Source organism: Musa acuminata, chromosome BXJ2-6 (genome assembly GCF_036884655.1).
Source record: "Musa acuminata AAA Group cultivar baxijiao chromosome BXJ2-6, Cavendish_Baxijiao_AAA, whole genome shotgun sequence".
NCBI lineage: Eukaryota > Viridiplantae > Streptophyta > Magnoliopsida > Zingiberales > Musaceae > Musa > Musa acuminata.
The window spans coordinates 38655973-38671742 of NC_088343.1; the positions used below are offsets into that span (position 1 = coordinate 38655973).

Consider the following 15770-nt stretch of genomic DNA (forward strand, 5'->3'; position numbering starts at 1 on the left):
ATTTATGTATTTTTTTTTCTTGGAATCAAGATTAATTTTAGAATGAATTGTGCTGGATCTCAAATATGCATGAGCATCTTGAGCTTGCAGATTCAGTGTTTCTTATATCTAACTCTCATACAATGTTGTCTTGTACTGTCTTGTGTCTTGTGGGAGACCCTCTCCGGAGAGGGCATCCTGAGCTCATCAAATAGAAAGCTCGAAAACCACATCACTATACTCTTGCAAACTAAGTTGTTTGATAATATTAATTAAAAGAACACCAAGACTAATTGTAATATATAAACTATGCTGATGTGCCAATTTTGCTCTTGATGGTTGCTGTAACATTTTTCTATGGATTAATTGTCTGCCTGTAGATGAGACAAACAGGATGAGGATGTTTGTTGGAGTCTTTGGCACACATCAGGGCTCTGTTTGGAGGAGTCTGCTCAATGCAAATGTCAGGTTAGGATATCTAATCTCCATGTGATTGCACCATCACCTCATCTTGCGAGTAAATAATTCTAAGTTGGTCTAATCCAGAGGTTCTAGATTAATTGCATCCTTAATTTTCGTTAATGTTGATGTCTTCGATGGAAGTGCATAAATCTGCATTATTCTTAGCTGATAACATAGTGGAAGCAATTATAGAACATATATTGAGCCGTTGACTGAGTCATTTTGAAATCTCATTCCATAATTTTTGTTCTTCCTGGGTGGTGGTGATTCAGTCAACCACTAGATAACAAAGTTCATTGATTGGTTAGTATTCTAATCCCTCTTATGCTAATGAACGACGCATCAAACTTTATTAGATGCTGGTTTAAGTGGATGAAAAGATCCACATTGTTGATCTGTGCACTGCAACAAATCCACTGATTGATGAGCAAATCCAATGACTGAAGGTAGGATAATATAGATAATCTCATGATAATGCTACTTTATGAGCAATGACGGACAACTTGCCGACCTTTTCCCAACTGTGTCTCTATCGGGCATTCTTCAGGCAATAATTCTCCTGGTTATCTCATCCATAAGTTGGCATCCTTCTGTTATTCGTATTATTAGCTCTTCAATAAAGCTATTTACCAGCAGCAAATTAAAATTTTGAATCGAGTCATTTTCTATTTTAAAGGTAACGTTTGTGGTTTTCATGGATATATGCACATTCTTTTCCAATAATTCATTCGTATCAGTTATTTTCTCACCCTACAGAATTGCTTCGTATCTTTACTTAAGCTACGACTATTAACACGGCGACAACTAGGGTGAAGCGAGGAGCACTTGAAACAGAGAGACTGCCATTGTGGCTGAACCAACCCGTACTTGGTCGCGCTGATGTGGCCTCTTTCGAAACATGGGACCCTCACAACGGCCTCGTCCGCCATTGGGATCAGGTAGCGTGAACCCTTTTCATTTTTCTCTGGTGATTCAGCACCACTAAGTATCAGCTACAGTGATGCGGGGGAGCCGGACCGCGACGGACGGACACGTGTCGTAATGACCTCTACGAAACGTGCACCTCGGACAGCAGGAGGCCACGTCATCGGCTCTGGCGCCAGGTGAGAGGCGCCGCGCCGCTTGGGTGGCGTTAATGCGTACTTCCCTTAAGCCACGTGCGACCCTTCTCCCCCGGGGTTAGGACACGTGTCCTCCCCGGCTCCGGCGCCGCGCCCTACCTTACACGTAGGGGCATTTTGGACATCACAAACACTCCTGGAGAACATGACCCTCTGGCTTCCCCTCTCTGCCGCCCGTCTCTTTCTCTCTCATGTTTGATGGCGTCGCTTCGAGTCGTATACGAGACTTCATCTTCGTGTACCCTCTCTAATATATATGATTCTGAGCTCCAGGGGGTTCAAAGATCTCTTTTTCGTGTTCTCTTCTCTGTGTTCTCCTCGTCCCATATCTTCTCTGCTTGTCCTCCTATTTACCTCTGAACTTCGAGTCGTAGCCGACACCAGCTTACGGGTTTGAAATTAATAGATAAAAAAGATCAAAACTGTGAGAAAAAAAGTTCGCTTTTTGATCGGAAATCTGTGTCTTTTGTTCCGCGGTTTATATCTGATCTTATGATGGAAGTAGAGTTGGTGAAAGGGGAGGTGGAGCTGGAACGTCAGTCGTCGGTTATCGAGAGTTCTCCGAGGGATTTGCTTCGTAGATTGTCTGGAAACAACTGCTTCAATGAGCAGCGGGAGGTTCCGAGCGGGGAGTCTGATGAGGTCGAGCTCAATCTCAACCTCGGCCTCTCCCTCGGCGGATGCTTGGGGGTGGACCCGAGGGGGAAGAAGCTGATTCGGTCATCGTCGATCGCGTCCTTCTCGTCGCTGCCGAGGGAGCACGAGTTCTCTCCGGGAACCCCGACCATGGTGAGGACGAGCTCGTTGCCGACGGAGACGGAGGAGAAGAGGAGGAAGATGAAGGAGTTGCAGGGTTTGAGACGATTGGAAGCGAAGAGGAAGAGATTGGAGAAGAGGAAGTCGATCAAATCATGTAATCCGAAATCAGATGTGGGTATGGACGGAGGAAAGAGTTTGGCGCACCCCTGCACAGTCAACGGCCGCCTCAGCCTTCCGATCGGTAGCCAGTTCAGTGGGCTGTTCAGTGTAGCCACTCCTCCAGCCCTACGGCCGTGGACGTCAGGGTCTAAGATCACCGCAGCACAGGGGTCCGAGCTCGAGAACCAGACGCCTGCTCGAGGTACTGCATCCTTGTAGGATTTTGGTCAATTCCTGCTTTTTATCCATCGTATCGATGATGTTTTATCCTCTTTGTTGTCTATATATTTTATTGATGATGAGTTGCTGAGAAAGTAAGTGTTTCTTTGTTACTTTTATTATATAGGGATAAGGGAATTTATTTATCTTATAGTGGGTAGAAGGCAAAATTTTTGAGGTTGATAGTTGTTTAGTTATGATATATTTATGATGGGCGTATCGAGCGGTATGCCATAGCGTAGTTTTATGATATATTCATGATAGGCATACCGGTTTATCATTTGACCGGTATGTACCGTCCATACCGGGCGGAACCATTCGAAATTGTATACCGGTATGAAGTATGATTCTGTCTAACTTTTGTGTTATTAGTGTTTCTTCTCTATTAACACCGGCTGAATGTTTTGGGTAATTCATGTTTCTAGTTTCTTTCTAAGTATCAATTTGTAAGTCATTTTAAGTTTTAGTAGGTCTACATTCCTCAACTGGACTTAATCCTCAAGCTAATATATCTTGCATGATTACCTTAATTGGTATTATGATATACACAATTTATATTTCAAGTTAGTCTGACATTTTCCTTTTGATTAACAGCCAACACTATTTTATAATTCAAACACATTATTGTTCATGTTAGCAGACTGTAGATTCTGCCAAACAGAAAGTACTGATAACAAGTTCTATGTTTTGCCTTATGTTGTTGTTTTTACATAAGTGCTGTTGTAATATGTTTATATAATTAATAGGATATCTTAGGTTATTGTCGAATATACTATAGACCATTAATGACAACATCAATTATTTGATCATGTTACATGTAGATCCTTCAAATCATAATTTGTAATGACAAGTTCCACCTTTTCATCATAGATTCCGATATCATTGTATAATTTGTACATCAAATAGGGAGTAGCAACAGCAAGTTCCTTTTTTTTTCCTCATATCATTGTTCGAAGATACTTCAATTTATGTGTTCGAACGACAACTTTCATCTTTTTTCGTCATATTTTCTCATTTTATTGTCTGAATATACTTCAAACGGGAGGGTGCGACGACAACTTTCATTACTTTGCCATATCACTATCCTAGATTCTTATATTATTGTCTGTATAGTAGTAGTGACAAGGCTCATTATTTTTTACATAGAATTTGGCTCATACTTCATTGTTAGCGATGAAAATAATGAATAGAGAACCTTGACTATCATCATATATGTCACCTATAATATAATAGTTGCACTTTTCTAGAATGCTACTGATTTTTTTTTTTTCTCGAAAAGGCGGCTGTTATGCTATCTCTTGAAATGTAAATTTACTGTTGTTATTAATCTTTATCTGGGGAAAGAATTGTAGTAGAAAATCTTTATCTGTTGTCTTCTATTTTATTTAATTAGTCTACTAGAATTGGTGGTAAGAAGTTTCCGATGCAAAAACATGATCTTGGTGCCAATGCTTCAATATTGTTTTTTTTTTTTTTGTAAGAAAAGAAAAAGAAATTAACTTCTTCTCCTTTCTCTATTTTATCAGGGTTGTTCAACCTGCCTGCTTTTAGCAGTAATGCAGATTTCAATGACACGGCAACTGTGCAATCAGTTTCTGCTCACAAGACTGCAATTGCCCCTCTCGTGTCGGGAGCTCGGATAACCATTACTCCCATTGGCGGAGAAGAAGACCCTTTGAAGAAGAAGAAGGTAAGATTAACCAGGGATGCAAGTCTGGGGAGGAACATGATAGGGGAGATGCCATGTGTATCCACCAGGGGAGATGGCCCAAACGGGACGAGGATCGAGGGCTTCCTCTACAAATACAAAAAGGGAGAAGAGGTAAGAATAGTATGTGTCTGCCATGGCAGCTTCCTAACCCCAGCTGAGTTTGTTAGGCATGCAGGAGGTGGTGATGTAACCCACCCTCTGAGGCATATCGTCGTCAATCCCATGCCATCAGCCTTAATGAGTTTAAGATGATGATTACCTATGAAAGATGGACGAATGTTACTTGCAGGTACTTACAGGCAACTACTTAATCTTCTTCTTGGAGGAGGCAGAGACTTTATGAGGGCCTAATGAGTCCTTTCTTTGCTCTTTGGTTTCTTTTCTTTTCCACTCCCTCAGTCAAAAGAGGAAATTAGTGGACCAACCTCGAAACCCTTTCGTCGCTCGGATGATCCCCCCACTCCTCTCTCGAGAGCACACCTGGTGAATGCCTCCCGCAATCAAGAACGTTCAATATAAAGTGGACGGGTGATGCATGACTGTAATCACTGGGTCACACGTCGACCGGTCGATCTGAGGGCCGGCCCAACTTACCTTCTTTAAACGGGCTTTCATTTGAGACCCTTAATGGGCTGCATACCGGCCTTACGCGCAATAGGCGAGTAATACAAGTGTAATTATTGCTCTACATAAATTATATGATATAATAATACGTAATTATGGCTTTCCACGTTCAACCTTCAATACAAAATATCTTTTCTTGAATCATAAAATTATTATCTTTATAATGGCATAGAGATGATGCAATAACTTTTCGTAATGATTTATCGCAAACATATCTAATACCTTAACTTATTTACTAGATCCAAAAAAACCTTAATGTATAGTAATTAAATCCTTTTAGCATCTCGATCTATATATTTAAAAAATTTATATTGAAATATCTATAGTTATGAAGGTAAAATATTTAATCCTATTTATCCTAATACTATCAGCTTTACCAACGAAAGATATAGTATATGAATAAATCGTTTTGCCTCACCTGCCTCATCGTCCATGATGTAAATGCCTCATCTATCTCTTCTTCTTTTTATAACATCAACACAGATGCAAAACGATATCGGAGGAAGAAGAGAAGACAAAGCAGTGTGGCACCGACATAGATATCTCACCTCCCTCTTCTTCTTCCTCATCGTTAATGTTCAGATTGACATGGACAAGATCGACCATCACCACAAACAACCACTCATGTTGTCACCATCAGTCACCACCATTAAAATTATTTTTTTGTTTATTACTTTTGTATCATTAATATAAGTACTATATCTTTCGTCAGTAAAACTGATAAATACCAGATAATTTCTTCTGAAAATTAGGCCGACTGAATCACCAAGAAAAATTTCTTGGGTGATGTGGTGGAACCATTCTTGTTTGCAACATTTGGGTATAATAATATTAGATAGTAAAAGCTCTTAGGTACATAAAAAATAGTAAAAAAGCTAAAAAAGAACTCTTTGCACTCTAACACAAATAAAGCACCATAAGCAAGGAGAAGCCAAGTAATGTCTATATGAACTTTGCTTTAATGTTAGAGCAATCTCTTAAATATTGACTTAATAGATTCTGATCCACTATATATCCAGGAACAAAAACTAAACTTCTTGACATCCGAAAGGTCAACGAGTATTTAAGCCTAGAACATCGCAAAACAACTATACATGGACATGCTGTCGAATGCAAATAAAAGACGCCAATTAGATGGATGATGAAAGCAGGCATGTACATCTAACCTGAGTTGGCAAGGCATTAGCTTTACATGAACTGATGCTTGAGATAACACTACAGCTGTGGGGTAATCAGATGTCCAAGTCAAAGCCATACCAGCAAATAAGGCCAGTTGACGAACGAACAGAAGACAGATTGATCAAAGTTTTAATTGCACTTTTTCCCCACATCCATCTTGGTCTAGGGAGACCTTTGGTGTCATAGAGACCCAAGAATCACCATCCATCACATAATGTGGCATTGATAAGCTGAGATCTGCAGAAATAGGTTGCCTCATTTCGGCATCATCAGCCTTGTTAATTGTTCCATCCTCAGACTTCGGAGGAAAAAGTGCAAGTACAGTACCTGATCTTTGTGATACATCAAGGAAGCTTGATGGACTGTCACAAATCTTTGACACTGGATGTATTTGATTGACAACAGGTGAAAAACTCTCTTGCTTTACATATGGAGTCCTTGAAAATCCAGGAGGAACATCTGATTGAGCTGAACTTGTTTTACCCAACAACTTCACCAAAGGTCTACATGCAGGACCTGCCTCTTGTGAAATTGGGCTTTCAAATGGAAGGCCAGGAGGAACAACCCTTTTTCGAATTGGTTTATCTACCTGACCAATATCTTTGCCGCCTTCCATATCAATCTCCATGTCAACATCCTCATTGCTGCATTCAAAAGATGTAGTTGATGGACCATGCTTATTAGTCTTCAGGTCAGCAGCAGCAGGACTAAGAGAAGAAATCTCTTGCCTATGTTGATGGTGCTTCCGTTGTTTCACATGCCGAAACACACCCCATAGGTAAATCTGTTCATTTATACCTGTTTCCAAGCATATCAGTTTTAGAACCTCAATGAAATATCAAAGTCTCAAGTGACTAAAATTCGTTTTACTTAATATGACACTAAAAACCACTTTCCGGTCTAAACTTCAGAGACATTATTTCTTACATTACAACGGAATAGAGCACCCCATTTGAATATGCAATTAAATAAAATCCAGAACAATTGTGAAAAAGTAAGAAGAAAAAAGAATGTATTTGCTAGCAAGTTCACATGAAAAGAGAAAGGTGGTAGAAAGGCCAAGTTGCAAACTTGTATTAATTAATAAGTAAAATTCCAGCTTATTATCAAACTGCATATTGTATTCAATACAATTTTGGTAGAAATAAAAAAACGCATAATTCCATGGTTGAGATTTTTATTATGTTTGTTCATATAAATAGAAAACATGCACTCACGATGAGAGTCCACTGTCAGTTGTTGAGATGGGTATATCAGTAGCTCCACGTCTTCTATCCAAGTTTGCATTGCAAAATCACATGAATCAATCCGCTCCAGAAGTCGAAAATACTTCTCTTTAGGCCTGTAAAAGATTGATGTGTTGATTAGCAAGAAGGATCATCTAGATTTAGATTATGGAAGGAATAAAACGAATTCATGCTAAATTGTTCAGTGTTATGCAGAGATCAATGCTTGGGGATTAAAATGCTGATGAAGAAATGGAGGAAAGCATCTGAAGATAATATGCCAAGATAGAGAACAGAAGGACATTAACCCAGCAGTGTTTCTTCCAATATTAAATTTCATATATATAAACATGGTCAAATTACTTCATGTCAGAAAGAAAGTTACCTCTCCAATTGACTAGGAAAAAAGTATAAACCGATGTCATCATAGGTAGGAGGATCTGACTGAAATATCTTTGGCCATGCATCTCTCCGAGGTAGCATATCGAGCTTTAACTTCATGGGCAACTTCTTCGAAATGTCATAAGCCTTAGGAGACACTTGAGAAGGAAAATGAGCTTGAATTTCACCATATATATGGATACCCATATCAAAGACTTCAAAGGTCCCCCTGTCCACAACAAAATGACAAGTGATGATTGAAGATATGCTGAGTCAGCAAAATCAACAACTGCAAATAAGCAGTATTCTTCTTTTCTTCTTATCCTAATTTACATACTGAGATTTCTTAGATGCTCAAGCTTATATTGAATAGATATCATAGTGGAACAAATTAGAAAAAATCCCATTTTCCATGGTTCATGCAGATAATACACACACACACACAGGGAGAATTAAAAGGATTGCACTTCTCCAGATATGAGTGATAAATTTTCAAGTTAACAGCAAGATTCTATCAAGTTATCATGGTTAGATTGACAAGCAAACAAAAATGTTTATCCCCAATTGTAAATGAGCAGAAAAATCAAAGAACTCCCCTCATATGAGTACTAATAGCTGGTTGTCAAGCATACCCATATGAATTTGATTGGATTATGCAATAAAAATTGTATTACTAAAGGCTAAAAACATAATACTCATTTACCTCCTTATAGAGTATAAGAAGACAAATCAAAGCACTTCCCTCATGCAACAACGTATAAACAGCTACTTGTCAACCTAACCTAGGTGAATATTAATAAGGTCACTTTTTGTATTATACACTAGGCAACATATTACTTAAAACTTGCAAAGATATGGTTAAATATCAATTAAATATCATGAACTCATGATCACAGGCCTGTTTCTCAAGCAAACAACAAAGCAATAAGATATTGTGTGTGACATCCACTAAGCAACATTCACAAATCTGGATAATATTTAACAATTGCAGTGCATTATAAAATGATTTAGTTGGTAGTTATGATGATACTTAATTAGCATGGGCAACCACTGCTGAGTGTAACTAATCTCCATATGATTTGTGCAAAGATTCCATCTGAAAGATAAATGTTACCCTAGTGTTGCATTTGCAAAGCAACTAAAAATAGCATGTTGTAAAGAGCATTATGTAAGTAGGAACTCATTCAGTGAAGAGGACTAATCAACTTGTCCACCCATAATTAGTTTGGACAAGTCTAGGACAGGAAGAGCATGTGAGGAAAAGCTAATTTAAGTTTTGATTTCTTTAATCAAGTGAAGATGTTTATAATAACAATTAACAGCTGGTTGTATATTTATAACATATATTAAGCATCGACTGCAATAGTTTATGTTTTCTTAATAAAAAATTGTAATAATTACTTAGAACTCTAACAATAAGCTCTGGGAGATCTGAGTCCAAAAAACAAAAAGATGCAGTTGGGCTGAGTTAACCCAAATAGATTTAAGAGTATTATTATTCAACGGAAGGCCAGCAAGCCAAACAGCTGGAATGTTATTGTTAGCATATTCGTACTGAATGAGAATGTCATCAAGAAAATCTAGAAGCCTCAAGGAAAATTTTAATAAAGCTGATGAATAATCTATAGTTTTTATAAATTGTATGGCAACAAGCTGTTAAATCAACTATATTATTGGCAAATCAATCCAAGAAATTATGATAGTAGGAGAGGTTGTTTCATGCATTTATTTAAGATAATGTTGGCTGCACCCTGTTTTTTTTTATTTCAGGTAAAGAACATGTTCATCTTCACAACATATAAATTTGTATAAGATTCCCATTCCCTTCTCATATTTAATTTCCCAGTCATTCTTTTACATCATCAAATTAGTGCTGAGTCCTTTATATAAGCTGATCTTAGAAATGTATTACATTACAAGGGAAGTGCATTTAGGCCAATTCTCCTGAGTTGATAACTGCAAACTGTATGAAATTCTGACATATTTTCACCTTAAAGCACAAAATGAATGCTATAAATTTGCATCCACTCTTAAGTCTTAACACATCTTCAATTGATTCAATCTGAATACGATATGTAATTATTTAAGCCATTATATAACAAGAACTATTAGCGATAACCAGATCCTTGTAAATATTTTAGAAGCTCCATAACATCATCATAACCCTTATCATCCAAGTTTTCCCATCAGTAGAGAATTAGCTGTGCTGCTAGTTGTGTGCACATTGAGAAGACTCAATGAAAGTCTAAAAACATTCTACAACAACTACCAACATAAGCCTATTGCTTAACATTTATATCTTAGGTTGAATTCTAAACCAAAACAAATACAAAAAAGAGGGACTTGCTAGAAAGCTTAATAGAAAAGTAAATAGATAGAAACCTTTACCTAATTAATTAGTTGCATTTTAAGCTCATGAAAGCAAAGTGCAAATTTGAAACTTCTCTAAACTTGGGGAAAATCTAGATGAAACAGGAAGTTTCAATGATTGTTATACGGAGTAAAATTCATCACAAAGGCACAAATAATTCAACAATTTAACAATCTCAAAAACTTTGTATGGAGATCAATTATATTTGACATTCAAAGCCAAGGGATTTTCAATAAGAAGTCCATTTTCTTTTGATTTGTAAGCAAGGGAGGCCTGAGACTTACTTCCAGCAAGTTCCTGGTGCAGGGCAATTCAGAAGCTTTTCATTTGGATTAATTAGCAAAGTAAGTGGTAGATCATTTTCTTTAGAAGCAAGTATCTTGCACTGAGCAGCAGAACATACAATTCCACCTGTTAAAGCATGTAATTGAAATTCAGAATATAAGTTGTAGGAGTATCTTCTGCAAAATGACAAATGTGGACAATTTTTGGACAGTTCTATCAGATCTAATTTTATAAGTTGGGTGTTCTGAAGGAGAACTTAGCAGGAATATGGAGCCCTGCTGATTCTGTAAGGCAACTAGCCCTCAAATTTTTATGGGCTTTGGCAACATACAAAAACGATACAAGAACCCATTGAAGACACTAAAGGAAAACGGATGAGATGCATTGTATTAGGTATCTCAGACTCATGCAGATGGTGATCAGAAGGGAGGAGTAAATGAAACAATAAAGTTAAAAACCTACCTGAAGTGTCATATGTTCTTATTATTTTGTTCCTATCTCTTGTGGGCTGTACTCCAACATCAACACATTTTGCTTCTTTTTCCTGGATATGCTTCAGTTGAAAATAATCAGAAGCAACAATAGATCTATCCATGTGTTTCTCCTCGGTAGGTGTGGCAGAGGTCTCTCCTGTTATCCATGAGAAGGGATAGTTAACAAAAATAACATACATGAATCTTTACAGTGTTCAATATGCACTGAGCAAGAGAGATTTTGACACTGGAAAGTGGCACATGCATACCTAAGGCCTTACATTTTGTTCTATTCTTTGTTCTATCATCAATGTGTTTTGAAGCATCGGAACTAATGTTAGAGGCTGCAGGTACAATGGACTTCAAAGATGAATTGTAATCTGTAATACCAACAACTCTTTCATGAGTGACTGAGAAGTAGAAACTCTTGAATATAGTTGAAAACACATATAACCATGACTCAGGAACTTAAATGAAAAGGAAAGCAAAGAACAGAATGTTACCAGATCAAAGGTGAACCAGAAGTGTACCTGAAACTTTATTTTTTTGCATGTTCCCTTCTTTGTCATTAATAATATCTTCCCTAACTATAATGGCTTTTCCAAGAGAACGGTCAGTGTCAGTGTCAACAGTTGCTTCATTTGGTTGCCTGGGAACCCTGGTACTTGTCAAATGACGGGATCTAGAGATATTGGTGAATGATTTTCTTGAGTTAAATGGACATACACTTCGACGACACGATACACCTGAATTACCCTGTTTACAGTATGCTGTTGCACCATAATTCAAGGCTACTTCTTCAAGTGTAATAAACTTAACTTTGGCATTTTCAATTGTCTTGACGGAAACATTAGAGAATGATGAGTGCATTGGATGCCTTCTATTCTGCTGCTTTCTACCATCATTAATTTCTTCAGGAGTTGGATCATCATTCAAGTGGGTACTTACTTTAGTTGGAGATTTAGCCCTCTTTGAATTAAAAGTACAAATTTTGAAGGAATCACTTTCTGTACGTGTATCCTGCATCTTTCCTTCATGAACTCCATGAGCTTTTGACAGACATCCATGACAATACCAAACATCTGGAACCCTAAATTGCAGAACTTGCATGCAATAACTGCAACATTAAAATGAGAAATCATTATATTAAAAAAAAGGATTGAGATAGCAAAGATCATCATAACCAATGTAACGTAAAGCATATAAATCTTATTAAAGGCCTATGCTTAGTATTTCTGGCTTTCCCTGTGCCAAATGAGCTGGAACTGACCAAATAAGCAGAACCAACTGGATATTGTATTATAAATTGATATTGTAAATTTTTCGGCTAGATTGCATCTTGTAGGCCATGTGAAACTAAATGACAATATTCAGAAAATATATAACCAAAGAAAAGTGACTAGAATCTCTCCTATCTGGAATTCTTTTACTTCTCGCATTCTTCATCCATCAAGATCATAAATTAATTTGAAAAATGTCGTAGCATATAGTTACAGTATCATATGCTTGCACGTGTGAGTCGGGCATCCAATATATAAAGAGGAGATTATCTGACCCTTCTAGAACCATAAAAGGAGCCTTGTGGAGTACAATCATCCAAGATACTCTAATACTTCACTAGGAAAAGAGAAGCAGAGTTACAAATTTGAACCTGGACTTAGTCACTTCAGCATTTTTTGCAGTGTCAGGAGGACCACCCTCTGATTTACTGATACTCAGCTATTTTGGTCAATACAATGATTATATCATCAAGGATTGTGGTGATTGGGCCACAATTGACATATTGCATATGGTAGCAACAGATTCATGGGCTTGTAATACTTGAAATATTCTTCATGTGCAACAATAATTGGGGTCCCATGGGTCTACATATGGACATTAAGCATTTAAATGAAGAGACCGTGGCACCTCAATACTACAATTGTAGAAGAATATGACAAGATATACATACAAATATGAGTTTGACTAATATTTACAACTTCGCTTAAAAATTTTAAGCTATGATTACACACACCATATGATCACTGGGTCGGTATGTTACTTATGTTGTGAGAATATTCCATCAGCTTAAGTAAGGATATCTAAAAAATCAACCAAAAGAGAGTATCCTGTGCACGAGACCCCCAGCAATGAGGGGTCTAGGGAGGGTCAATGTATGTAGCTTTACCTTTAAATATTTAGAGAGCTTTTTCCATGACTCGAATTATGGTCTATCAGGTCGCAAAGTGTAGTAACTTTACTGTTATACTAAGACCTGCCCTCAACTAGAAAATAAACTACATTGTTCAATTTTCATTTCCGCCTAGATGGGATCCAATACAATCCATATCCTTTGATACAAGAGTGTAAGATCCAAAGGTTGGTTTGAAAGAAGTATGGTGGGATGGAATAGAAACTAAGAAAGGCCATACATAACAAGGCCGGCAAAAGTTACTTTTCAGGTACAAGTCAAAATTCTACAGAAGTATTGAATTGAGGACCAAGAGCTACTTCAATTAATTTCTTTGGTAATCAACTGCTAAAAGATAATGTTGTATCAAACCATATTACTATGACATAAAGGAAATTCCAAGAATATAGTGTAACTGTGAAGTTAAGGGAGAAAGGAAGGAAGTTAGGAAGAGATAATTTGAATGATCTGGATGTTGTACTTAGATGGCTGAAACAAGATCCATAAAGCTGTTTATTGGAGCTTAACTAGGTTAATTAAAAAAAATCCATGAATGTACACATGCATATATGTGTACAAAAAATGTAAAAGGCCTGAAGGGCAAAAAAAATTTATATTTGACAATATAGTAGTTTTCTACTTAGCCATTTCATTGGACTGAGTTCATTGTTTGTTTCTAATAGACAGTGCAACTTACAAATCTCATGTTTCAAAATATCTGTAGACAAGTGAATGCTAGTAAAAGTTGTTGGGTTTACATGTGTTCAGAAGCCCTTTTGCAACAATGACAGGTGACGATATCTTCCATGAAGCCACTGTCTCCACAAATATCACAGATTTTAGTCTGCAAGAATAAGAGAATGTCATTGCACTGCATATGAGCAATAGAAGTAAAAAAATAATGCACAAACCCTGGATGAAAAGAGATACAGGAACTTGGTATAACACAAAAGAAAATTTGAAGTAAATGTCCTGCCTAAAAAAGTAATCTTGGATCATGGAGTCAATGCTATAACTATGTAATCAAAATGATACAAATAAAATATTTCCCAACCTAACTTTGATTTGTAACATATTTCAAACTGAACCTTTCAAATAATACATGGTAGGCATCAATCTTTCAGTAATTCTAGACTAGAAATTGCAAGTTAGGAAAAATCAAACACTTTGTGATTCTTAATCTTCTCCTTTTTGTACATATTTAGAGTTTTCTTTTAAATTAAAATCGATAGGCGTAAACCTCTGATCCAATTTTATTCTCCTTTCATACAGGAAATAGCTCTGTTCTCAGTACAAGTCATCATATGAATTCCCCACAAACAATCCTCACCGACTGGAGCTGTTAAACCCTTAGTTTCTTCATTTCTTATTGATGCTCATACCATTTCAATTTGTAACTTGTCTTCACACGCTACATTGACACCTCAATCACTTCTCATGAAAGATCCCTGGTTCCTGATAGATTCATCTAGTTCGTTAGGCAACCCACCTTGTTTCTATTCATTTCGTGGCATTACCATTTCAATATACTCCACATTGTTCTATTACATTATCCACTATTTTATTTGTTCTCCTTATGCATCCATTAAAACATTTTCGCTTTCCTTGTGCAAAACAATGGGAATCACCTTTCCATAACCAAAAATATACTAAACATGCTGCAGCACATGATCTTCCATCACATGCAAAAATAGATGCCATATGCGTGGTACGCCATTAAATTATGTACAAGGATTTTAAAGGGAGCATCACTTTCTGTTCTATCTCCACATTAATACATCGTCTCTTGCTGCTTCTCTTGGTACCTAGCCAGTCTCTTTAAAGCTTTCTTTTCATCTCTCCAACAGGCACTGATATGATTCAGCACGCCACAAGCAGTAGGTTTTCACTCCCTACCAGCGCGGAAAAAGATATGCAATCTCGAACGGAATGAGAATATGTCATTAGATGTTTAGCATAAAGCATTTGACAAATTGGTCAAATGATTACTTAGCTATCCAATACAGGATTATTTTCCATTCAAAAATACCTAATAAGCTACAGAAAATTTAAAAAGAAGAACCGATTAAACATTACCCATCAGAAAATTCAAAAGAACTCGGTTCGGATTAAATCCCATAACATCAGAAAAGAAAATAAACAGAAAAAATCTAAACAAAGGGAGAAAAAGTAAAAGACGGCACATTTAGAAAGAGACACAGCAAGGCATGAAACAATGGAAAGGAAAGAAGGCATGCATCGAATAAGCTCTCTCACCTTCTCCGCCTTCTTCTCAGAATTCGCCATTGCCGGCAGGCGATCGATACGACCGCGAAGAGGCCTCTAGGGTTTTAGAGCGAAAACCCCAGAGCTTCTCCCCTTGCTCGAAGCGTAAAATCGACTACGGGGAACCGATGGGGGAGACGAAGCGGTCCCTCTCTCTCTCTCTCTCTCCCTCTCTAACCATGTGTGGCTACTTTCTTGGCGCTTTCGTTTGAAACGCCATTTGTCGCACCCACTGCCTGCCTTGCTCACTGAAAGGACGCCGTGCGGGACCCATCAATGGGTCCCACTGTCACGTCATGGGTTAAGTGATCCTTTTGCGTGGGCCCCGCTTGACATCCAACTATAGTAAATCATCATGGTTTCGTGATTGATCGGACGGTAAAAAA

At 37.5% G+C, this 15770-nt stretch overlaps 2 protein-coding genes across 4 annotated transcripts; one reads left to right on the forward strand and one right to left on the reverse strand.

Moving 5' to 3' along the window:
* Nucleotides 1–5150, forward strand: LOC103989237 (ninja-family protein AFP3). 2 transcript variants are annotated; one of them, XM_065114093.1, is made up of 5 exons: nt 1–447; nt 1198–1379; nt 1440–2682; nt 4226–4699; nt 4810–5150. In XM_065114093.1, exons 3-4 carry the CDS (start codon nt 2055–2057, stop codon nt 4660–4662), a joined length of 1065 nt encoding a protein of 354 aa, XP_064970165.1. In that variant the 5' UTR covers nt 1–447; nt 1198–1379; nt 1440–2054; the 3' UTR covers nt 4663–4699; nt 4810–5150. The 2 variants fall into 2 exon arrangements, with proteins under 2 accessions (XP_064970165.1, XP_064970166.1); XM_065114094.1 differs by having other exon boundaries at nt 1250–1379.
* An 820-nt stretch (nt 5151–5970) lies between these two features.
* LOC103989817 (uncharacterized) lies at nt 5971–15551 on the reverse strand. 2 transcript variants are annotated; one of them, XM_065114096.1, is made up of 10 exons: nt 15376–15551; nt 13878–13963; nt 11480–12066; nt 11219–11329; nt 10939–11106; nt 10476–10602; nt 7825–8049; nt 7431–7555; nt 6541–7011; nt 5971–6450 (listed from the first exon to the last, which is right to left on the reverse strand). In XM_065114096.1, the coding sequence occupies exons 1-10, from the start codon at nt 15403–15405 to the stop codon at nt 6335–6337; spliced, it is 2046 nt and encodes a 681-aa protein (XP_064970168.1). In that variant the 5' UTR covers nt 15406–15551; the 3' UTR covers nt 5971–6334. The 2 variants fall into 2 exon arrangements, with proteins under 2 accessions (XP_064970168.1, XP_009407037.2); XM_009408762.3 differs by having other exon boundaries at nt 5971–7011.
* Nucleotides 15552–15770: the final 219 nt, after the last annotated feature.

Bases quoted from the DNA above. Each gene is read 5' to 3' on its own strand.
- LOC103989237 (XM_065114093.1), top strand. From the start codon at position 2,055: ATGATGGAAGTAGAGTTGGTGAAAGGGGAGGTGGAGCTGGAACGTCAG. The intron at 2,683-4,225 runs GTACTGCATCCT...CTATTTTATCAG, and splicing joins GAACCAGACGCCTGCTCGAG to GGTTGTTCAACCTGCCTGCT.
- LOC103989817 (XM_009408762.3), bottom strand. From the start codon at position 15,405: ATGGCGAATTCTGAGAAGAAGGCGGAGAAG. The intron at 12,067-13,877 runs GTAAACCCAACA...TTAATGTTGCAG, and splicing joins AAAAGGGCTTCTGAACACAT to TTATTGCATGCAAGTTCTGC. The intron at 10,603-10,938 runs GTAGGTTTTTAA...ATGCTTTAACAG, and splicing joins AAGAACATATGACACTTCAG to GTGGAATTGTATGTTCTGCT.